General features: G+C 44.8%; 1 protein-coding gene across 1 annotated transcript in view; it reads right to left on the bottom strand.

Moving 5' to 3' along the window:
• LOC135523712 (histone acetyltransferase p300-like) overlaps window positions 1-24,602 on the bottom strand; it is a 57,352-nt gene that overhangs the window by 11,921 nt on the left and 20,829 nt on the right. The window contains 10 exon segments of the mRNA XM_064950553.1: window positions 74-151; window positions 253-309; window positions 945-1,025; window positions 1,880-1,968; window positions 2,704-2,943; window positions 3,075-3,193; window positions 3,370-3,799; window positions 4,112-4,573; window positions 5,591-5,758; window positions 6,178-6,260. Of these exon segments, the coding sequence (XP_064806625.1) occupies window positions 74-151; window positions 253-309; window positions 945-1,025; window positions 1,880-1,968; window positions 2,704-2,943; window positions 3,075-3,193; window positions 3,370-3,799; window positions 4,112-4,573; window positions 5,591-5,758; window positions 6,178-6,260 (1,807 nt within the window).

Below are 24,602 nucleotides of genomic sequence, written 5' to 3'. Positions count from 1 at the left end.
CCAGAACCTTCTAATAAGACTAACTGCTTCCTCTCTTCTGGTTACAGGGAACAAGGCATGCAGACAGACTTACCCTAACGGCCAGATAGTGTCGTTGTGCAGGACACAGATCTGGTGCATCTTACGTCCGCAGTCCATACATTCCACAAGTCTGCAGAGAGGAACGAGAGGAGAGAAATAAAATCAGACTGCTTACGCCGTCACAACTAAATGTAATTAGTCAACAAGATACACTTCCAACGGTGGACTTACAATTCAGGATCCAGTGTGTCATTCTTCTTCTTCTCAAACTGATCTTTACCGATGGAACTGAAATTAGAAAGAAGAAATGTAAACACACATACCGCAACAATAGCAACCAGGCCACCCCAGGTTAAAATGCCTCATGAAAAACAAATACATTGAAAGGGTAAGGTGGATGAACCACAGTCTAACCAACCAATAAAATACAGCTTCATAAATGAACCAGTCTAACCAACCAATAAAACACAGCTTCATAAACTCCAAATGACAATCAAGGTGAAAGCATTGGATTCTCTGGCAGGGCTCTCATCCAACATTTCATATAAAGTTTAAGACTTATTTGGCCTGATTTTCAAATATGCAGTGTTTTCATCCCAATTTTGATTTACTGAAGAGGTGCTGCAGAACAGATGTAGGCCAATAGAGGAAAACCACAGTCTACGAGAGGTGGGACAAACAATAACTGCGACAGTAGAGATGTACAATAAAACCCAATCTACTGTAGGAGAGAGAATACCACAGACATGTAAGGAAGACATTCACAATAACAGCAAATGGAGGTACTTTAAAGCTGATATGAGGGAGAAGCTTAGCATATGAGGAGTCAAATAAAAGCCTATAGATAAAAGTATAGAATAAAGTTTACATTAAACCAAAAGAAAGGTTGTGGGAAGGCTAGTGGATGGTAATGTTCTACTCACGTCGGAGGCTGGGAGGGGTCGTCTCCCAGGGACACGTTGTCCCCCTGGATTTCGTTGAAGCACTTCTCACAGAAGTGGTACCTGCCAGCAAGAAGCCCAAATTTTGGTGAACTACACCGTTCCCCAACAGCACAGCCAATCACAGAGAAGGCACGGAGGCAGCCACCAATCAAGGCATGACAGGGTGGGAGCAAGCACGCAGGCACACAGGAGACAGGAGGAGCGCAGAGCAGGCAGGGCAGGTGTCGTCGTCAGAACAGCCAATCATGATTCAGGATGGAAGGGAAAGGAGGAGGGATAGATGGGGTTTGGAGGCGCATGATTGGACCAGACAAAAGCAAGCCAATGCAGATGTCACAAGCATTGACGACACAGGGAAAGGGCAGAAAGGGTTGGATGGAGGAATGATTTGAATGGTGAGGAGAGAACAAGACAACATCCAGGACAACAGAGCAGAAGGCCAAGGCAAAGCACAGATTAGCGTTTTGGGCAGGAGAAGATGAGCAAAACCATCACAGCTACATATACAGCAGTGACAGAATCAACTGGAGGGGAAGCCTGGGTCAATGCAGATACTGAACAGATGAACAGCGACACAGACAATTGTTCTATTATAGAGCTCATTTTAAAGTGGGTCCTTTCTCATCTTCAGTGGTGTCACAAATAATATTTGTGAATGTACATATTCGTACCCGATCACAGCCTACAGCTTTTGTTAGAAATTTAAGTTTGAAGAAATGTCCAGAAAGGCAGTAAAAAAGGACCGGCTTAAAATGTAATTGCGTTAAGCACATGGATATTAAAGTGGGGAAAAATGTGGCAAACCATTTACTCCCAGAAAAACACAAAATTCAACAGTCATTATGACATTTATCACCGTGTGTATGGGTGTGTGTGTGTGTGTGAGAGAGACACACACTCGGCTCCCTCTCTACCTGTTCTGGTAGCTGAAGTAGGCAGCGTCCCGGGGAATAGTGCACAGCTGCTTCCCATAGCAGCACAATGTCTGGGGAGAGAACTCCAACTGAAGGGAGGGAAAAAAATGCAGGAAAAAGAGAAAGTTAGATGATAAATAAACACTTCTTTAATCCCCAAGATATTTGTATAGCGCTTTTCAATACAGGTAACAAAGTGATTCACATAAAACAACAACGGTACTAACAAAGAAAGGGGGAAGGACAATGAATGTACGAATTAAAAATCATACAATAAAGCATCTTAATGTTCAGTAGTGCCAGGAGTTGTTCCGGACCATCCAACCAGGGAAAACTCTGGGCCCAATTCATGATTATGACACACCAATAGACACAAAAGGACAAAGACGATCACTGTATCAGTATCTAGAGCTTCTTCACCAGCCAAAAACAATCCGTTTTCATGGAGGCAATTTGGTTAGGCCAAAGGAATGTGCCAGCCCTGGGTCACATGGCCCTTCAGGCTCATAGTACATGACAACAGCTGTCCGGCCTTATGGTCCTTCTGAGGGGCTTAACCCTGACATCCACACCACTTCTCTCATTTTCATAAAAAGGAGTCACTCCGGTCATCCCTGTGGACCACTTAGCAAAGTCATAAATAGCTGCAAGTTTAAGTTCAATATTAAGTGTTGAAATGTAATATGGCGATGTTATGCCAACGCTGAAATTAACCACCCCTCGTTTTGGATGTGAAACTAGCAAAGCAATAACCACATCTAGCTGGGAACTATATGTCACACACACACAGCTGAATATCAACCAGACACACACACACATCTCACCTTCCTGCCGCAGCAATAGCCCAGGCTGACCATGACGGGGTCTATCTCAGCCTCGAACACCTCGGCCAGCTTGGAGCAGTACTTGTAGACGCGGGACGTCTTGCGGTTGTACAGCCAGGCGTTGTTCAACATGACCCAGATGTCGTCCACGTACTGCCAGGGTTCCTGGTACTGACCAGTGTCCAGCTTACGCTTTATAGTGGACAGGTCCATGGGGGTCTTCACTATGTCAAAGTAGTCCTGGAGAGGGGTATGGTCAAGTCAAGTTTACTTTATTATTTGACAAGTGGGAAATTTGTGTGTAAAAAGTACACATCTTTTTAATAGAACATTTAAACCAGACTAAAACGGTGTGAATATACAGTACATACAGGTATGCCCAGTAGATGAGGGTCCACAGGCTGTCTGAAGGGCAGAGACTCTGGGTCCTGGCGATACAGAGACTCCAGGGTAGGCATCAACGCCTGGCGCAGCTCTTCTGGCTTGAAGACTGAGATAGGTGGGAGGAGAAGAGGGGAAGGGGTAGAGAGGTTAGGGTTGAAGTTGGATTCAGAAACAGACTATAACTCCGCAAGAACATAACCACAGATACTGTATAGAGACGTACAACTTGCACATAGTAAATATGCCGTCACAGAATCATCAACAGAATAAAGCAGTCCTTACTCTTCTTCTTGCTCTGGGCACCAGACGGAATACCAGGGGAATCTGATCCCTTCTCCTCCTCTTTCGGCTCCTTCTTCACCTCCGGTTTCCGGTCTTCCATCTTCACCCTTTCTTCACTCTTAACCCCCGACGATGACAACGTTTCCATGGGAACACCTTTGCCCCCTTGGCCTCCACACTCCTCTTTCTTCACCCCCTCCATTTTGATGGGTTTGTTCTCCGTCTTGATGTTGGATAGCTTCCCCCCCTTGGAGCAGCCTTCCTCCCAGTCGTCCTCCTCGTCCTGCTGCTGCTTGACCTCCGCCTTTGGGTCCACGGAGGCCGAGGCGTCTGACTGGGAAGCCTGCTGGGAGGCCGTGTCCACACTGCTGACTGACGCTGGGGTCAGAGCCTGACAGTCCTGCGACTGGAAACCACCCTTCTGGGACATCTGTGAGGAGGGATCGAGAGAGCAAAAGCTAAAAGTTAGAAAAAGATTGATACTACAAGAGAATGCAACAACAACCCCCATGGGTGTTACAGTGAAGGAGAGAGTCAGGCGAGAGGTCAGAGGAAATTCCTAAATAATTGTTTACTACATTGACCATTAACTGCTCCATTTTGCAGCTGTATGTATCATGGTGGAGTCAATGTTGTGATCACTTCTGTAAACCAATGTCCTATTTATACCATGTGTTGAAAATGGACGATTATAGCAGTATGTTTTTTTTTTTTTTGATCAAATCAAGTCAATTAATCTCACCGGGGTGCGAGGCGTGTGAGGGAGCTGGGCCCCATGGGGGTTGGGTGTTGTGGAGGGGTGACCAGGGTGAGATGGCGTGGTGGCCCCTGCTCCCATTCCCTGCTGCATGGGCTTATTGGAGCCTGGCCCCTGGCTGCCGGGCCCTAGCTGCTGCTGGGGGCCTGGGGGGGGCAGCTGGGGCGGGTTAGGGGTGTGGGGCTGGGGGGTCTGTGAGCCTGCTAGCCTGGGTGGTGTTTGGTGGGGTGTGGGGGTGATGCTGCGGGCGGGGGAAGGCGAGCTCTGGCGCATGGCCGAGAGGTGGGTTATTGAGTTGGGCTGCTGGGGGTTGTTGGACGAGGGGCCTCCACCCACACTCTGGGGACCCATGGGCCCCACCGAGGGGACACCGCTACCCCCTCCGACCGAACCGGGCCCGGCTAGAGGGCTGTTGGCGGGGAGAGGGGAAGGAATGGGCATTGGAGTCTGTAGGGAGAGAGAGGGAAACGGAGAGAACAGATGAGGCATTTAGCATTCATACATTATTCAGAGGTTAACATAAACCATGTTCAACAGGGACATCCTCCAATAAACCTCTACATGAGGACACACTAGTGCAGGCAGGAGGGTTTGACTGGTGCATATACAGATGTGTGGGAACGTATTAGTGATTACATTTAGTTGGTTTAGTTAATACGATTCAATTAAAAACTATGGTTGCAACTTCCGAAGTTCACCAGTAAACTACAGGAATTTGAAACTTTCCATAATTATTTTCATAACGTAAAATATATAAAATCATAAATTAAGACGATAATATAAATAAAATGACAAAGCTGTAAAATATCCTATATAGAACCCATCAAATACAGTTGGTGTTACGAAATGAGGATTTCAGCATGAAATATCCTTTATAATGTTTACACACATTTGACCCTGTCAATATGTTTTGTAAATGTTTTGAAACCAAATTGGTGGCAGTTGTGAAAAAAAGTTAACAGTTGGAAGAGTTGCAGAGTTCATTGGAAAGTATGTCATTGTTGATAACATCCTTTCATTAATAAATTATTTCTGGGTAACAATTAAATACCTTAATGTGATTTTTAATTGAAAACAATGGTCAAATAAATTAAAATAGCTTAGCAAAGAAAATTTCTCAAGCAAGAATTTAGCTAGGAGTGTCTGGGATAGGTAAACTGAAAACTAGCTCTTCTCGAGCTCTTACACTAAAAGTGCATTATAATTTTCACAATGTCACAGTATTATTCCAAACGGAGTGTGGAAATAATTTTTTTTAAATATTTTTTTTTTTTTAAACTGTTAAATCCCATTGGACTGGGCAATTACAAAATGACAAAACTCAAGCAACTTTAGTAAACTTTGGGTAGTTTATAACCCTAATTAAAACAAACAGCATTGAAGCCCTCGTATGGTCAAGCACCAATACTTTTTGCGTACCCAATCTGTCCATCGACATAGGACACATACTTCTACTTCTCTCACCTGTGCCATGCCTCCCTGGTTGCCTTGCTGGTTCATACCAGGCTGTGCCATGCCGGGCTGCCCCGTGCCGAGGCCTGGTCCTGGGCTGGAGCCTGGGAACTGTCCCTGTGGAAGGTACTGGTTCTGGCCCACGTTGGGCTGGCCCATCCTGGGGTTCCCCATGCCCATCTGCAGGAGACAACAGACATGGTTTAGAATATAACTTATATTAGTCCTTTGACACTTTGGATACTAGGGATTACGCTGTATGTGGCATCAATGTATACATTAGTGCTATGACATATAATAATAAATAATAAATAATATATCCCATTTAGCAGACGCTTTTGTCCAAAGCGACTTACAAGTCGGCTGGGGCCACTACTTTTACATATGGGTGGTCCCAGCGGGAATCGAACCCACGACGCTTGGCGTTGCAAGCGCCATGCTCTACCGACTGAGCCACACATATGCTTCCTCTTGCAATGGAATAGGTCTACAAGATCTATTGAAGACTCAAAACTTTTATATTTGGGTATAATGGTTTATTTTCAAATGAAAAGCTTATGCCCATTAAGTGCATGTAAAGCCTTGATGAGCACACTGACCTGGTTGATGGGTGTGAGGGGGAGAGGAGGGGTGGACCTCTGGCCCATAGACTGCATCCCCATCTGGTTGAACTGGTTCATACCTGAAGAAAAACAGCCGTGAGGAGCATACAGAGAAAACCGCTAGTGTAGCAATTAGGGATATGCATATTTCCCTTTGAGGATACATGGGATATATGATACGTTTTAGTTTGAAACGAGTCGGTGCGATTCGGTTTCATTAGAGAACGAGTCAATGCACTTGCATGTTGCATAAACACATTAATTTTTCATTCCAAATTCAAATCTGCTGATGATTTAGCTCATGAGCTGGTCCTCAAAGCTGGATCGGTCTACACTGACTTCTGTGTGAATCAGGGTTCCCCAACTGGCAAGCCCGATGGTTTCATTTGGGCTCCCAAGTTGAGCAATTAGTTTTGTTTTTATTGTTGGACATAAGATTGTAAAAAACAGGAAATAAGCTCCAAGTGATTTTAATGTTGGAAATCTGTTCCCCAGTATTCCCACACATGGAGACGTGATCGTATACAAATGTATGCAAGGTTTGAAATTATTATGTTTCAGTCAAATAATATATCTGTTTAGGCTTCTTGCAGTCCACAAATGACTTGCTATTATGTTCCGGCCCCCCGACCATCCACTCAAGAAATTGGCCCGTGGCTGAATGCAGTCGGTCTAAATGGTGTATGTACTTTTGATTGGGGAAGCAGCAAACCTTCACTGTGGGGACAACGTCGGCGATGCATTTCCTGATGAAGCCGGCAACGGAGTGGATGAGCTCGATGCCATCGGCAGACTCGCAGAACATATTCCAGTCAGCGCTAACAAAGCAGTCCTTCAGCATAGCCTCCACTTCGATGGAGCATTTCTCTACAGAGCGCATCATGGGTACTTCCTGTTAAAGCATCGGTTTGTAAACAGGAAGCAGGAGTATAGAACCATGAACTGATTTGCCCAAGAGGGGACAAGGGAGGGCCTTGTATGCTAGCTTGTGGGTTGAGTAATAGTGGTCTAGGGCGCCATCACCCCTAGTAGCGAAGGAGACATGTTGATAGAAGTTGGGCATCACGTCTAAAGCCTTGTTCACACTGCAGGCCCTAATGTTTTGTTTTGTTTTTCAAATCCGTTTTGAAATACTGAAAGTCCAAAAGAGAAAATTACAAGTGACCAAATCGGATGTGTGTTCAGACAGCAGTCATTTGCTAACATGGCTACAATATTTGTCATAGTAACGACGGGTGTTTGCGCAGTGGCGTAAGCCGATTGGTGGTGCTCGTGTTTCCAATCACTCAGAAGTTATGCAGCAAGCCAAGGTGACAACACCTGCTATGGACATTTCCCAGTTGCTTAGTCATTTTTGGCTAGCCACATCAGTCAACTAGCTAGCTAGGTAGCCATTTAGCACATTCACTAAATTGTTTGTAAACAATTAACAAGCTAGTTAGCTACCACATGTTCTTGTTAAATTGTCAGAGTAGATAGCAAGCAACAAGAAATGCCAAATAAATCATTTGACCATTCAGACAAGTCACATGGCTAGGAAACAGACTTGTATCGACTTTAAACCACCTACCACAATCAGATTCCATGTTTCTAAAATTGGACATATGAGTCATTTCAAAACGGTCAATGTGAACAAGGCTTTAGTGACACGGAATCAAAATCACTGGCAACAAGAAAAGCAGCCTCCGGGTGCATGGTTTCTTTGCTCGTTTATAGCCTCATACAGTACCAATGAGCATTTCTTGTAGTGGATAACTGTTTGGAGCGGTTTCCAAGTTAATAATAAATGAATTTTCCCCTATGTGAATACAATAAGAAACTGGGAACATAGATACATTCAATATAATTCACGAGTGGAATCAAAACCTCTGTTTAAACCCTTTCTCATGCTTGGAGTCTTCACAGATTTGGCATAAATCATGTGACAAAACACTTTCCTATACTGCTGTTTGTAATATCATATACTAAGCATTTAACAATTGCATTGAATTACACTTCAACCTTGATCCTGTGAAATGCCTAGATATTTCTGTCACTCTTTTTGTATGGATACCTCTTAACATTTCATATCTCCCTATGTTACGGTGTGATAACAGTTTATTGGCACACGTATCCAAAACAATGTATGTGAATGCAAAAATGCTTCAAACAGAAAAGAGTACATTTTATGATTAATTTTTTTTTAAGTTTAAAAATCCCTACCACCATTAATGGGGTTCTTCAATAATAACGCATAATAGTGATTTGATGTGCATTTGATGTCTAGCTGTTGAGTTACGCGGGGACACTATCACACAACATCAGGATTTTCTGAATGACAGTCAAGTCAAAAAGAGCTTGTGTGATACTGCATGTGATTTAACAGCCAGGTGCAGCAATTAATGGTGGCCTCGAGGATCGACAGAACATTGACGTCTATGTTGTTACGGTGGTCAAGATAATTAGCCTACTTTGTGGACGACAAATCAAAATTCTTGAAGTAAGATTAGTGTACATTTTGATCGTTTGTTATCCGAGTTTATACAGAGCAATTGAGAATGTGAACTTGTTTTGTTTAACAGGAATTGGACATTTTTAAATGGATTGTTTTTCATTTTTGCATATAAACCCAAAAAACATAATATTTCAATATTCAAATGTGGGTGGGGTTAATTGCCTGGTCAAGCGCATAGCCAACACTTATCGTCCTTTCAAAGTAGAAGGGCACCCTTCTAGCTCCCTTCTATAGATCTGTTAATTAATAACTGCCTTACCGTGCATTGATAAGGTATGTTTTCTGCATAAGATAGTGTGTATTGACTTATTAATGAACTGTTAGTACTGTAAATGGTTAACTGACTGATATCCTATCCATCCACTGTTAATCTTATTACATTTGGGGTGGCAGGTAGCCTAGTGGTTCGAGTGTTGGGCCAGTAACCGAAAGGTTGCTAGATTGAATCCCCGAGCTGACAAGGTAAAAATCTGTCGTTCTGCCCCTGAACAAGGCAGTTAACCCACTGTTCCTAGGCCGTCATTGTAAATAAGAATGTTTAAAAAATATATATTTTATTTAACTATCCAAGTCAGTTAAGAACAAAATGCTATATAGCCAAAACCAGCATCTATTGCTAGACTAGAGACTTGCCCTAGTCAGTGGTTGCACATATAACTAGCTGGAACGAAGCAAGGTGTGTACAGCAAACATGTATAATTAAAATAAAAAAACAAAAAGATCTATTTACAACAGGTCTCCAGCTACTCAGAACTGACACATCAGTCTGATAGGGTGTAGTGGGTGTCCAGCTTACACCTGTGCAAATCTGTGTCTATAGCAATAGAATCAAACATCCAACGAATGCCTTAAGTGTGGAGGTGTAGGTCCACCACACTCCGAAGGGTTGTAGGTGCAGAAACAACCCATAGACACTTGTGGAGATCTGAGAGAATTGGACAGGTGTAACCAATATCACAAAAATTCCACTAAGCCTATCAGAGGGTTGCTCTCACTATGTTACCACCCATCAATCCCTCTCAGATCTCAACAAGTGTCTATACTCTGGGTAGTAGGGACTAGGGGCTGCTTCTTGACAGGCCATGGGAATTATGGTAGCTCAGTCAGTCATAGGATTGAGAAATCGAGTACTTGAACGGTCGATGTTTAACATCTTTTTCAAATACTGTAAAACTATTTGTAAGAAATTGCCTTAAGTCTACATTAACTTGCTTTGACACTAGTGTTCCATTTTGGCATTTGAGGGACACACAAAAAATATAATATATGAATGTACCAAGCATCACACTTCTGCTCCCCAAATTCCCTTTTCCCTGTCTCATGCAATTGAGTTACGACTGCTTCCTCCACACAGTGTGCGCCTAAATAAATAAATGCCTATAAAAACGTATAGAACAGATGGGATACACAAGCTATTGTCCTTGCCAAATGACAACAGTTTAATCACAAATTCTAAATGGACTGGTTGCCTGAAGTAGGGAAATGTGGGTGTTGCAACAATGAGCTGTAGTTTTGGAATAATTGCGTCATTGTCCGCTTAAGCTACTTCGCAGTTATCACTACTTACCACAGCCAGTCAAAATTGGCTAGATCACAAATATTCATACATGTATTGCTTTTCGGTCTTAAGGTTAACAGTGTGGTTAGGGTTAGGTTTAAAATCAGACAGGGTTTATGACTCTGTGGCAACTAACGTTAGTGACAACTTTACTTTGCGAACTGCTAGTGGTATTTAGAATTGGTTAGCCTAGGCTATTACCCCCCTAAACATACAGGTTCCACTGAAAATATACAATAACATGTCTTTGTAAAACAAAGTATTTATCAGAATCATTAAGCTTAGGCCGACTCGCCAAACAGATATCCCCATGCAGTGTTCAATGCTGAATTGCTAATCCATACAGAAAGTTTATTACTCAGGTTCCTTCAATTAAGTCTGTATATCAAAAAGACAGATTTGGGTTTGTAACCCTGAAAAGTGTTTTTCAACTTGCTAAATTGAGCCACGTTTCAAATAATCACTAAGAATAACTGTCCCAGATGAGATGCAAATCACTTCGCACTACTATGTCCTATTTCATTTATTATGTCCTGGGGTTGTTGTTTTTTTTACTATAAAAAAAGGTGTCTGGACTGTGATAAGGGTCAGGAAATAATTGTCTGCTAAATTAACACCACAAGGCTACGCCATTGCACAACCACAGGCAAGCAAGCCCCACACTGCTAAGGTTACTTTTTTAAAGCTTATATAATATAAGCCAGCTAATAAGTTTCAATATATTTGACTGAATATATACTGGGGGCAGCAGGTTGCGGATCGAATCCCCGAGCCGATAAGGTAAAAATCTGTCGTTCTGCCCCTGAACCCACTGTTCCTAGGACATCATTGTAAATAAGAATTTGTTCTTAACTGACTTGCCTAGTTAAATTGATTATCGAGGCAATTTAGCAATTAGGATAGGTTATCTGTAATGGTTGATAAATTAGGCATTGTTACACAGTTGCCATAAAGAAATGCAGTTTTTCCCCCAGTGCCGCCTTCAGTGAAATGCCCATCCCGTGTCAGAAATTTGCTGTCAAATACTTGCTTCCTATGTCCTTGGGATTGCATTTCTGATTGAACATGAGAATTTGTTCTTAACTTACCAAGATAAATAAAGGTAAAATACAATTTGTTGCATCCTCGTCGTCTCCTCAAAACCCATTGCATGAGAAGGTCAGAGGTCTCTCCCCCCCCCCCCCCTTTTAATTGAGGCGGCGAGAGGACATGAGAAATGAAGGATACGCAATAGAGTTTCTCCTCGTTTCATCCATTCCTCACCTCCCGCTCAAAGCATATTGGGCTCCAACGCACTTTAAAGGAGAAGCAAGGAGTAGAGGAAACAAGAAATGTGATGTCTAGTTTACACACACACACACAAAGCTTGAAGTGTACTGATGAATGATTTCATTATTGTTAATGCTTTGACGGAACCCAATGTATTATATAATTGTAAGAAAATATTCTATGAACTATTAAAAAAAAGCTGCTGATGATCTTTTTCATTTTTCTGGAAGGTTTAGCATGGCTATAAATGATAGAGAAGTTGACTAAAGCAAACAGACCCAACTACTAGGCATAACAAAAAAATTACACGTATATGTTTTGTTGTTGCTAGGCGTTATGGTCTCACTCTAAACTCTTATTCCTGTAACTATACATGTGAAACTGCAAGAAAATCACATTTAAACGTACAGCACCAGTAAAAGGTTGACACCTACTCATTCAAGGGTTTTTATTTATATTTACTATTTTTGACATTGTGGAATAATAGTGAAGACAGAATAATGTAGTAACCAAAAAAAGTAAACATTCAAATAGATTTTATATTTGAGATTCTTCAAGTAGCCACCCTTTGACTTGATGACAGCTTTGCACACTCTTGGCATTCTCTCAACCAGCTTCACCTGGAATGATTTTCCAACAGTCTTGAAGGAGTTACCACATATGCTACGCACTTGTTGGCTGCTTTTCCTTCACTCTGAGGTCCAACTCATCCCAAACCATCTCAATTGGGTTGAGGTCGGGTGATTGTGGAGGCCAGGTCATCTGATGCAGTACTCCATCACTCTCCTGCTTGGTCAAATAGCCCTTCACACCCTGGAGGTATGTTGGGTTATTGTCCTGTTGAAAAACAAAATGATAGTCCCACTAAGCGCAAACCAGATGGGATGGCGTATCACTGCAGAATGCTGTGGTAGCCATGCTGGTTAAGTGTGCATTGAATTCTAAATAAATCACAGACAGTGTCACTAGCAAAGAACCCCCACTCCATCAAACCACCTCCTCCATGCTTCACGGTGGGAACCACACATGTGGAGATCTGTTCACCTACTCTGCGTATCAGACACGCAGGTTAGAATCAAAAATCTCTGATTTGGACTCATCTGACCAAAGGACAGATTTCCACCAGTTTCCACCATGTCCATTGCTCGTGTTTCTTGGCCCAAGCAAGTCTCTTCTTATTATTGGTGTCCTTTTGGGGTAGGAGTTTCACATTCAGATGAAAAGCGTGCCCAGAGTAAACTTCCTGCTACTCAGGCCCAGAAGCTAATATATGCATATTATTAGTAGTATTGGATAGAAAACACTGAAGTTTCTAAAAATGTTTGAATGAGGTCTGAGTATAACAGAACTCATATGGCAGGTGAAAACCTGGAGGAAAAAAAATCCAACCAGGAAGTGGGAAATCTGAGGTTTGTGTCTTAGCCTATCCAATATATAGTGTCTGTGGGGTCATATTGCACTTCCTAAGGCTTCCACTAGATGTCAACAGTCTTTGGAACCTTGTTTCAGGCTTCTACTGTGAAGTGGGGGAGAATGAGAAGCTGATTGAGTCATGGGTCTGCCAGAAGGCCATGTGCTCAGTCCGTGAACGTTAGCTCTGTTCCTAAAGACAAAGGAATTATCCAGTTGAAACATTATTGAAGATTTATGATAAAAACATCCTGAAGATTGATTATGTACATCGTTTGACATATTTCTACGAACTGAAATATAACTTTTTTGACTTTGTCTGGACTTAGTGCCTGCGCATTTGGACTACAGTACTAAATGCGAACAAAAAGGAGATATTTGGACATAAATTTAGGAATTTAATCGAACAGAACTATCATTTATTGTGGAACTGGGATTCCTGGGAGTGCATTCTGATGAAGATCATCAAAGGTAAGTGAATATTTCTAATGATACTTCTGACTTTTGTTGACTCCATAACATGGCGGGTATCTGTATTGCTTGTTTTGGTCTCTGAGCGCTGTACTCAGATTATTCCATGGTGTGCTTTTTCTGTAAAGATCTTTTTGAAAATCGGACACAGCGGTTGCATTACGGAGAAGTATATCTTTAATTCCATGCATAACAGTTGTATTTTCATCAACATTTATGATGAGTATTTCTGTAAATTGACGTGGCTCTCTGCACTTTCACTAGATGTTTTGGAGGCAAAACATAACACGCCAAAGTAAACAGATTTTTGGATATAAATATTCCCTTATCGAACAAACAGTTAGGGAATGTGTAACATGAAGTCCTACGAGTGCCATCTGATGAAGATCAAAGGTTAGTGATTAATTTTCCTCTCCATTTCTGCTTTTTGTGACTCCTCTCTTTGGCTGGAAAAATGGCTGTGTTTTTTTGTGACTATGTACTGACCTAACATAATCGCATGGTATGCTTTTGTCGTAAAGCCTTTTTGAAAATCGGACAATGTGGTGGGATTAACAAGTTTCTTTAAAATGGTGTATAATACATGCATGTTTGAGGAATTTTAATTATGAGATTTGTTTGAATTTGGCGCCCTGCACTTTCACTGGATGTTGGTCAGGTGGGACGTTACAGGTGGGACGTTAGCGGTATCTTTGCAGCAATTCGACCATGAAGGCCTGATTCACGCAGTCTCCTCTGAACGGTTGATATTGAGATGTGTCTGTTACTTGAACTCCGAAGCATTTATTTTGGGCTGCATTTTCTGATGCTGGTAACTAAATGAACTAATCCTCTGCAACAGAACATTTTTACTTAACCTTTAACTAAGCAAGTCAGTTAAAAACAAATTCTTATTGACAATGACGGCCTACCCCAGACGACGCTGGGACAATTGTGCGCCGCCCTATGGAACTCCCAATCACGGCCGGAAGGGATACAGCCTGGACTCTAAACAGGGACTGGAGTGACACCTCTTGCACTGAGATGCAGTGCCTTAGACCACTGCGCCACTCGGGAGCCCTGGGTCATCTTTTCTGTGGCGGTCCTCATGAGAGCAAATGTCATCATAGCGCTTGATGGTTTTTGCCACTGCACTTATACTTTTTCAAAGTTCTTAAAATTTCTCATGTCCTAAAGTAATGGACTGTCATTTCTCTTTGCTTATTTGAGCTGTTCTTGCCATAATATGGACTTTTTTCTTACCAAACAGGGCGATCTTCTGTATACCACCCCTACCTTGTCACTACACATCCGATTGGCTCAAATGCATTAACCTGTTAAGGTATATGGGGCAGCATTTTCAGTTTTGGATAAATAGCGTGCCCAATTTCAATTTCCTGCTACTCATGCCAGGAATATAAGATATGCATATTATTCATAGATTTGGATAGAAAACACTCTGAAGTTTCTAAAACTGTTTGAATCATGTCTGAGTAACAGAACTTATGTAGCAGGCAAAACCCTGAGGACTAACTGTTCAGAATGTTGTTTTTTGCCTCCGACTGTTCCGAGTTGTCATTGCCATGGGATATTTCTTAGAAACCTGTCTTCAGTTCCTACCGCTTCCATTGGATGTCACCAGTCTAGAATTTGGTTGAGGTTATTCATTTGTGCAATGAAGAAGCACATCCATGACCAACGTTACACTATTGAGAGTTGCACAAGACGTAAAAAGGAGCATGGTTTGTTTACTTGTGTTAGCTAGCTACATAGTTGTCTTTGCTGTCTTCGTATCCAAGATAATTGTGTAGTTTAGAGTGTGTAGACTTAGAGTGATTATCTTAATTTACCGAGATTAGCTAGCCAGCTATTTGTTGTCCTTAACGTAGGAGATAATGCTAGCTAGCTAGCCAACGTCTACCGAATTAAACTTCAACAACCCGGTCAACATTCCGCTTCGCTCCACAGGTAGTATCACATTTTCATTTCACTTCATTACAGTACAACGGTTTGATTTGTTTGATCGTAGCTAGCTAGCTACATAGCCGTCTTTGTATCTAAGACAATTGTGTAGTCTAGAGCGATTTTCTAGGTTAGCTAGCCAGCTATTGTCGTTCTTTTAACGTAACGTAATCAACACTGCTAGCTAGCCAGCTAGCCCCCGAATAGCACCACTGTAGAAACTATTACACTCGACGGAACGGCTTGATTAGTGTAGTGTCAACAACGCAGCCACTGCCAGCTAGCCTACAAAGTCAACAACGCAGCCACTGCCAGCTAGCCTACTCCAGCAGTACTGTATCATTTCAATCATTTTAGTCAATAAGATTCTTGCTACATAAGCTTAACTTTCTGAACATTCGAGACGTGTAGTCCACTTGTCATTCCAATCTCCTTTGCATTAGCGTAGCCTCTTCTGTAGCCTGTCAACTATGTGTCTATCTATCCCTGTTCTCTCCTTTCTGCACAGACCATACAAACGCTCCACACCGCGTGGCCGCGGCCACCCTAATCTGGTGGTCCCAGCGCGCACGACCCACGTGGAGTTCCAGGTCTCCGGTAGCCTCTGGAACTGCCGATCTGCGGCCAACAAGGCAGAGTTCATCTCAGCCTATGCCTCCCTCCAGTCCCTCGACTTCTTGGCACTGACGGAAACATGGATCACCACAGATAACACTGCTACTCCTACTGCTCTCTCTTCGTCCGCCCACGTGTTCTCGCACACCCCGAGAGCTTCTGGTCAGCGGGGTGGTGGCACCGGGATCCTCATCTCTCCCAAGTGGTCATTCTCTCTTTCTCCCTTTACCCATCTGTCTATCGCCTCCTTTGAATTCCATGCTGTCACAGTTACCAGCCCTTTCAAGCTTAACATCCTTATCATTTATCGCCCTCCAGGTGCCCTCGGAGAGTTCATCAATGAGCTTGATGCCTTGATAAGCTCCTTTCCTGAGGACGGCTCACCTCTCACAGTCCTGGGCGACTTTAACCTCCCCACGTCTACCTTTGACTCATTCCTCTCTGCCTCCTTCTTTCCACTCCTCTCCTCTTTTGACCTCACACTCTCACCTTCCCCCCTACTCACAAGGCAGGCAATACGCTCGACCTCATCTTTACTAGATGCTGTTCTTCCACTAACCTCATTGCAACTCCCCTCCAAGTCTCCGACCACTACCTTGTATCCTTTTCCCTCTCGCTCTCATCCAACACTTCCCACACTGCCCCTACTCGGATGGTATCGCGCCGTCCCAACCTTCGCTCTCTCTCCCCCGCTACTCTCTCCTCTTCCATCCTATCATCTCTTCCCTCTGCTCATACCTTCTCCAACCTATCTCCTGATTCTGCCTCCTCAACCCTCCTCTCTTCCCTTTCTGCATCCTTTGACTCTCTATGTCCCCTATCCTCCAGGCCGGCTCGGTCCTCCCCTCCCGCTCCGTGGCTCGACGACTCATTGCGAGCTCACAGAACAGTGCTACGGGCAGCTGAGCGGAAATGGAGGAAAACTCGCCTCCCTGCGGACCTGGCATCCTTTCACTCCCTCCTCTCTACATTTTCCTCCTCTGTCTCTGCTGCTAAAGCCACTTTCTACCACTCTAAATTCCAAGCATCTGCCTCTAACCCTAGGAAGCTCTTTGCCACCTTCTCCTCCCTCCTGAATCCTCCTCCCCCCCCTCCCTCTCTGCAGATGACTTCGTCAACCATTTTGAAAAGAAGGTCGACGACATCCGATCCTCGTTTGCTAAGTCAAATGACACCGCTGGTTCTGCTCACACTGCCCTACCCTGTGCTCTGACCTCTTTCTCCCCTCTCTCTCCAGATGAAATCTCGCTTCTTGTGACGACCGGCCGCCCAACAACCTGCCCGCTTGACCCTATCCCCTCCTCTCTTCTCCAGACCATTTCCGGAGACCATCTCCCTTACCTCACCTCGCTCATCAACTCATCCCTGACCGCTGGCTACGTCCCTTCCGTCTTCAAGAGAGCGAGAGTTGCACCCCTTCTGAAAAAACCTACACTCGACCCCTCCGATGTCAACAACTACAGACCAGTATCCCTTCTTTCTTTTCTCTCCAAAACTCTTGAACGTGCCGTCCTTGGCCAGCTCTCCCGCTATCTCTCAGAATGACCTTCTTGATCCAAATCAGTCAGGTTTCAAGACTAGTCATTCAACTGAGACTGCTGTTCTCTGTATCACGGAGGCGCTCCGCACTGCTAAAGCTAACTCTCTCTCCTCTGCTCTCATCCTTCTAGACCCATCGGCTGCCTTCGATACTGTGAACCATCAGATCCTCCTCTCCACCCTCTCCGAGTTGGGCATCTCCGGCGCGGCCCACGCTTGGATTGCGTCCTACCTGACAGGTCGCTCCTACCAGGTGGCGTGGCGAGAATCTGTCTCCTCACCACGCGCTCTCACCACTGGTGTCTCCCAGGGCTCTGTTCTAGGCCCTCTCCTATTCTCGCTATACACCAAGTCACTTGGCTCTGTCATAACCTCACATGGTCTCTCCTATCATTGCTATGCAGACGACACAATTAATCTTCTCCTTTCCCCCTTCTGATGACCAGGTGGCGAATCGCATCTCTGCATGTCTGGCAGACATATCAGTGTGGATGACGGATCACCACCTCAAGCTGAACCTCGGCAAGACGGAGCTGCTCTTCCTCCCGGGGAAGGACTGCCCGTTCCATGATCTCGCCATCACGGTTGACAACTCCATTGTGTCCTCCTCCCAGAGCGCTAAGAACCTTGGCGTGATCCTGGACAACACCCTGTCGTTCTCAACTAACATCAAGGCGGTGGCCCGTTCCTGTAGGTTCATGCTCTACAACATCCGCAGAGTACGACCCTGCCTCACACAGGAAGCGGCGCAGGTCCTAATCCAGGCACTTGTCATCTCCCGTCTGGATTACTGCAACTCGCTGTTGGCTGGGCTCCCTGCCTGTGCCATTAAACCCCTACAACTCATCCAGAACGCCGCAGCCCGTCTGGTGTTCAACCTTCCCAAGTTCTCTCACGTCACCCCGCTCCTCCGCTCTCTCCACTGGCTTCCAGTTGAAGCTCGCATCCGCTACAAAGACCATGGTGCTTGCCTACGGAGCTGTGAGGGGAACGGCACCGCAGTACCTCCAGGCTCTGATCAGGCCCTACACCCAAACAAGGGCACTGCGTTCATCCACCTCTGGCCTGCTCGCCTCCCTACCACTGAGGAAGTACAGTTCCCGCTCAGCCCAGTCAAAACTGTTCGCTGCTCTGGCCCCCCAATGGTGGAACAAACTCCCTCACGACGCCAGGACAGCGGAGTCAATCACCACCTTCCGGAGACACCTGAAACCCCACCTCTTCAAGGAATACCTAGGATAGGATAAAGTAATCCTTCTCACCCCCCCCTAAATGATTTAGATGCACTATTGTAAAGTGGCTGTTCCACTGGATGTCAGAAGGTGAATTCACCAATTTGTAAGTCGCTCTGGATAAGAGCGTCTGCTAAATGACTTAAATGTAATGTTAAATGTACTTCCTGTATTGAAAACAGATTGCGCCATCTACAATTTGATCGATTATTAACGTTTAAAAATACCTAAAGTTGTATTACAAAAGTAGCTTGAAATATTTTGGCAAAGTTTATAGGCAAATTTTGAAACATTTTGTAGTGACGTTGCGTTTTGTGGAAGCCGTTTTTTTTCCTGGATCAAACGCGTCAAATAAATTGACATTTGGATATATATATGGACGGAATTCAAATCAAATAAAAGGACCAATTGTGATGTTTGTGACATATTGGAGTGCCAACAAAAGAAGCTTGTCAAAGGTAATGCATGTTTTTATATTTTATTTCAGCGTTTTGTGTAGCGCCTGCAGGGTTGAAATATGCTACTCTTTGTTGACATTGTGCTGTCATCAGATAATTGCTTCTTATGCTTTCGCCGAAAAGCCTTTTTAAAATCTGACATGTTGGCTGGATTCACAACAAGTGTAGCTTTAATTGAGTATCTTACATGTGTGATTTAATGAAAGTTAGATTTTTATATCATTTTTGGTATTTGCCGCGCTGCATTTTCCCTGTTTTTTTCCCCAGGTGGGACGCAACCGTCCCCTATACCATAAGAGGTTGAGGAAAGAAATTCCACAAATTAACTTTTAATCTGTTTGGAATAGGGGGCAGCATTTTCACATTTGGATGAAAAGCGTGCCCAGATTAAACTTCCTGCAACTCGGGCCCTGAAGCTAATATATATGCATATTATTAGTAGTATTGGATAGAAAAAAACTGTTTGAATGACGTCTGAGTAGAACAGAACTCGTATGGCAGGTGAAAACCTATGAAGAAAATCCAACCAGGAAATCTGAGGTTTGTAGGTTAACTCATTGCCTATACAGTGTCTTTGGGGTCATATTGCACTTCCTAAGGCTTCCACTAGATGTCAACAGTCTTTAGAACGTTGTTTGAGGTTTCTACAGTGAAGTGGGGGTGAATGAGAGCTGATTCAACCAGAGGTCTGCCAGAGTGGCATGAGCTGATCACGCGCATACCCGTGAGAGCGACCTGCGTTCCATTGCAATTCTAAAGACAAAGGAATTCTCTGGTTGGAACATTGAAGATTCATGATAAAAATACCCTAAAGATTGATTCTATACATCTTTTGACATGTTTCTATGAACTGTAATATAACTTTTTCAACTTTTCATCTGCACTTTCGCCTTGACTTGACCGCGCCTCGTGAGTTTGGATTTGTTTACTAAACGCGCTAACAAAAGGAGGTATTTGGACATAAATGGACTTAATCGAACAAAAACAAAACATTTATTGTGGAACTGGGATTCCTGGGAGTGCATTCCGATGAAGATCAAAGGTAAGTGAATATTTATAACGCTATTTCTGACTTTTGTTGACTCCACAACATGGCTTGTTTTTGTGTCTGAGCGCCGAACTCATGCATGGTTTCCGTTTTTTTCCCCGTTCCTTTAAAATCTGACACAGCAGTTGCATTGAGAAGTATATCTAGATTCCAAGAACACAGGATGAGATGTTACTATCCGTTGTGCAAGCACTTCCAAGAGTTAATAAACAGTGAACGTGGTGAAATTTGGGGAGCGCATCGTCAGTAGTGTACCTTTGGTTCCTAGGGTGTTTCGGCCTTTCACACTATACACCCTCCCCAAAGGCGGCCAGCGACAGGGTGATCAATCCTACTCTTGCGTCCCATTCCCAATTAGTCATAGGAGTTGCCTTGTTGTTGATAGCCAACATCCCATGGGACTATGCATGGCAGGGGCGTCCTCCTCCCTGAGTCAAGCATTGTTGACCTCATACCTCCTGGCCCTCTCACTTCGGGGCCCAGCTGGGGTCTTTCCTCTTCATCCAGAGCCACTGACTGCTGCCTTCTGCCGCCTCTGATACAGCTTTGATTGCCGAACGCTGGCTCTGGCCCTTAATTCCCAGGTCTCTAAGCAGTCTGGTTGTAGATGTTGCCACAAAACCTCTGCAGCCCACCTCCACTGGTCGGACTTCTGTGTTCCAGCCATGATGCCGTGCTTCGGCAGCTAGATCAGCATAGCGCAGATGTTTTCGCTCATAAGCCTCATCTACTGAGTTTTCCCAGGGTACTGTGAGCTCAATGATGAAGACCTTATTGAGTGAACGGGACCAGAGCACCATGTCAGGTCTTAGGGTGGTGGTTGCGATCTCCGGAGGAAACACAAGTTGCCGGCCAATGTCAGCTAGCATTTTCCAGTCGCGGGCCAAGCGCAGCTGGTCTCGCTCTAATGGTGTAGAGCCGCTCTTCAGTGGTTTAACCCCTTCGCGGACAAAGTTTGTCCGTAAGGAGTGTGATGCTGCTGTGGGTGGTAGGGAGTTGGTGGCAGCTCGCTTGTCCTCCAGGGCGGACGCAAGGTTTTTAAGGACTTGGTTGTGACGCCAAGTGTAGCGTCCTTGGGTGAGGCTTGTTTTGCACCCTGTGAGAATGTGCCTGAGGTTGGCTGGCATGGAACAGAGGGCACAGTCCGGATCTTCACCATACCATTGGTGAAGATTAACTGGTGTTGGAAGGACGTCATATGTTGCTCTGATTGAAAAGCTCAACCGCCTCGCTTCCATGGCCCACAGATCCTTCCAGCTGATCTTCCTCTTCTCCACACTGTCCCATCGAGTCCACTGTCCCCGTTTGGCAAGAGAGACTGCCTTGGCCCTCCTTGCAGCCTCCTCCTGATGGCGTACTTCCTGCACTACCATCTTCCGCCGCTCTGGTGCAGTGGCCTTACTCCAAGCAGCACGGCTAGTTAGCCCAAGGCCTCCTCTTCCTTGCTGAACATGACCCACAATGTCAGCATGTCTGAGGGCTGCTGTTGCCTCCTGGACTGCTTTTCCTGGCCTCCATTTGCGCCCAGTTGCCAAGGTCGGCGCGTTGTTGCTCACCACTGGGTCTCGAGATTCATTCAGTGTCATCTGGAGCCTGGTTTTTGCACACTTGAATTCCTCTGTTAGACTGGTGAGTGGCAGCTTGAGGACACCACCTCCATAGAGGCCTATGGTGGTAAGGCATCGTGGAACTCCGAGCCACTTCTTTAAGTAGCCTGTGACTCCTCTTTCCATCTTCTCCACTGTTGAGATTGGAACCTCATACAGTGCTAAGGGCCACAACACCCAGGGTAGGAGACCAAACTGCAGACACCAGGCCTTTAACTTTCCAGGTAGCTGGGTGTTTTCGATGGACTGTAGGCTACTACTGATGTCTTTGCGCAGCTGTTGCACCTGGTCTTTGTCCTTCAGGCTTGCATCATACCACCTTCCAAGGCTTTTACCGGCTGCTCAGACACTGTTGGGATTTGGTCATCTCCGATGAAGAATTTCAGGTCAGAGAGTACTCCCTTCACAATCGAGATGCTGCGTGACTTGGATGGTTTAATCTTCATACGGACCCAGCTGATGTTCTCCTCGAGTTTTCTGAGCAGTCTCCTGGTGCATGGGACAGTGGTGGTCAATGTTGTAATGTCGTCCATGTAGGCTCTGAGTGGAGGGAGGCGGAAACCAGAGTCGACTCGCTGTCCACCAGCAACCCATTTTGAGGATCTGATGATAACCTCCATTGCCATTGTGAATGCCAACGGAGAAATGGTACATCCCGCCATTATACCTACATTCAGGCACTGCCATGAGGTGGTGAACTCTGAGGTGGTGAAGCAGAACTGCAGATCCTGGAAGTACGACTTCACCAGGTTTGTGATGGTGTCCGGTATGTGGAAAAATCTGAAGGCAGACCACAGGAGTTCATGGGGCACAGAGCCAAATGCATTGGCGAGGTCGAGGAAGACTACATGGAGGTCCCTTTTCTCCACCTTGGCCATTTGGATCTGGTACCAGATCATGCTGGAATGTTCCAAGCAGCCAGAGAACCCTGATATTCCTGCCTTCTGTACAGATGTATCGACGTACGCATTCCTTTGCAGGTACTCGGCCATCCTCTGGGCAATGACCCTAAAGAAGATTTTACCCTCGACATTCAATAAGGAGATTGGGCGGAATTGGCTGATGTTCACTGCATCCTTCTCCTTAGGGATCAGGACCCCGCCTGCCCTACGCCACACTTTGGGTATTATCTTCTTCTGCCAAGCTGTTCTCATAAGCCTCCAGAGGAACCTCAGGACGTCTGGTGCGTTCTTATACACTTTGTACGGGACTCCATTTGGCCCCGGGGCTGATGCTGTTCTTGCCCGTCGAACTGTGTTTTCCACCTCTTTCCATGTCGGAGGGCTGATCTCAATATGATGTTCCGGGGTTCAATGGGTGGGATATCTGATGGGATGGCCAGATGTTCATGTCGCTTTGAGTCAACGTTTGTTGTTCTCAGGTGCTCCTCTAGGTCTTTGTTGTTTTTAGAGCTCCACTTTTTTCCTTTGTGAAGAGACTAAGGAACTTGAAAGGATCTTTGTAGAATCGAGTTCTAGTTTGTTCTTTCTTCCTTCTGCGTTTCCGTAGGTTCTCTGCTCTACGGAGGGATGCCAACCGGGTTTTGATGTTAGCCTGAAGTGCCTCTATGCCCTCCTTTTCCACTTCCGAGGCCTTCTTCCACTGTTTCTTAAGCTGCTGCCTTTCTTGAACGAGGCGCTTGATTTCTTGTTGCCTCCTGGAAACTGGTGGGGTTGGAACCTTTCTCCCGCCTTTTGCCTCTTCCACTCCAAATCTTTCTGTCCCGTACTCATAGATGATGTCCCCCATCCTCTCCAACTTCTTCTCCACTGTGCCTCGAAGTCTCGAGGGTCAAAGTAAGGTCAGTATTCACTGTTTCCCACAACTTCTTGTCACTGGCGCCAGGCCACTTCACATACGGTCTGTGCCCTGGTAGTCTCCTCTCGACTGCAGGTCTGGGAGGCTGGGTGAGTTCCACTCCTGTTGTTGGTTCCACCTCAGTTGCTACTTCGGTGCTTGAGTTTATGTCCTCCATGACAGTGGTACTGATGCACTGCAAACTATGGTTTGCGTCCAGTTGCTGTGCTTCATTCGACTGATTTGATCGCTTTCGCAGAAAGTAATCAATGCGAGTTCTGTCTCTCTTTACCCAAACACCCCTTTTTCCCCTGGTGGATCCTCAGCCCATGGTGTGATGTAACTTTCCTCCAACCACAGACACATACCTGCATCTGTTTGTGGCCCACTGTTGCAGCAGAACTTGTGACAGTTGCTGTGGTGTTCTCTTGTGCTGTGCTCTCATTACTCGTAGTCGTTTCCAGTCCAGTCGTTACCATGTCAGCCAATGAGTCATCTTCCGCCCCCACTCTCGCAGACTCTAGGGGTATTCTCGTATGTTGACTTTCTGTAGCTAAAGCGGGTGTTTCCAACATACTGCGAAGCATGGGAAACTACAGAAATGGGAAGCTACCCCATGACTGTCCCAGTGGGGTCTATTCCCTCCTGTCAGCCGTCTCTCCGTGCCGCCACAAGGACTTTCCCCTGTTGTCAGCTGATCTTTCTCAGTCACTGGACAAGTCCAGATATTCAGATTCCAAGAACACAGGATGAGATGTTACTATCCGTTGTGCAAGCACTTCCAAGAGTTAATAAACATTGAGAAGTATATCTATAATTCTGTGCATAATACTTGTATCTTTTAGCAATGTTTATTGCTATTTCTGTAAATTCATGTAGCTCTGAAAATTCGTTGGATGTTTGAGACAACATTACTGACCATAAAGCACCAATAAACAGATTTTTGGATATAAATATATACTTTATCTCACAAAACAAACATG

Source organism: Oncorhynchus masou, chromosome 31 (genome assembly GCF_036934945.1).
Source record: "Oncorhynchus masou masou isolate Uvic2021 chromosome 31, UVic_Omas_1.1, whole genome shotgun sequence".
Classification (NCBI taxonomy): Eukaryota; Metazoa; Chordata; class Actinopteri; order Salmoniformes; family Salmonidae; genus Oncorhynchus; species Oncorhynchus masou.
This window is presented reverse-complemented; position numbering and strand designations above follow the sequence as displayed.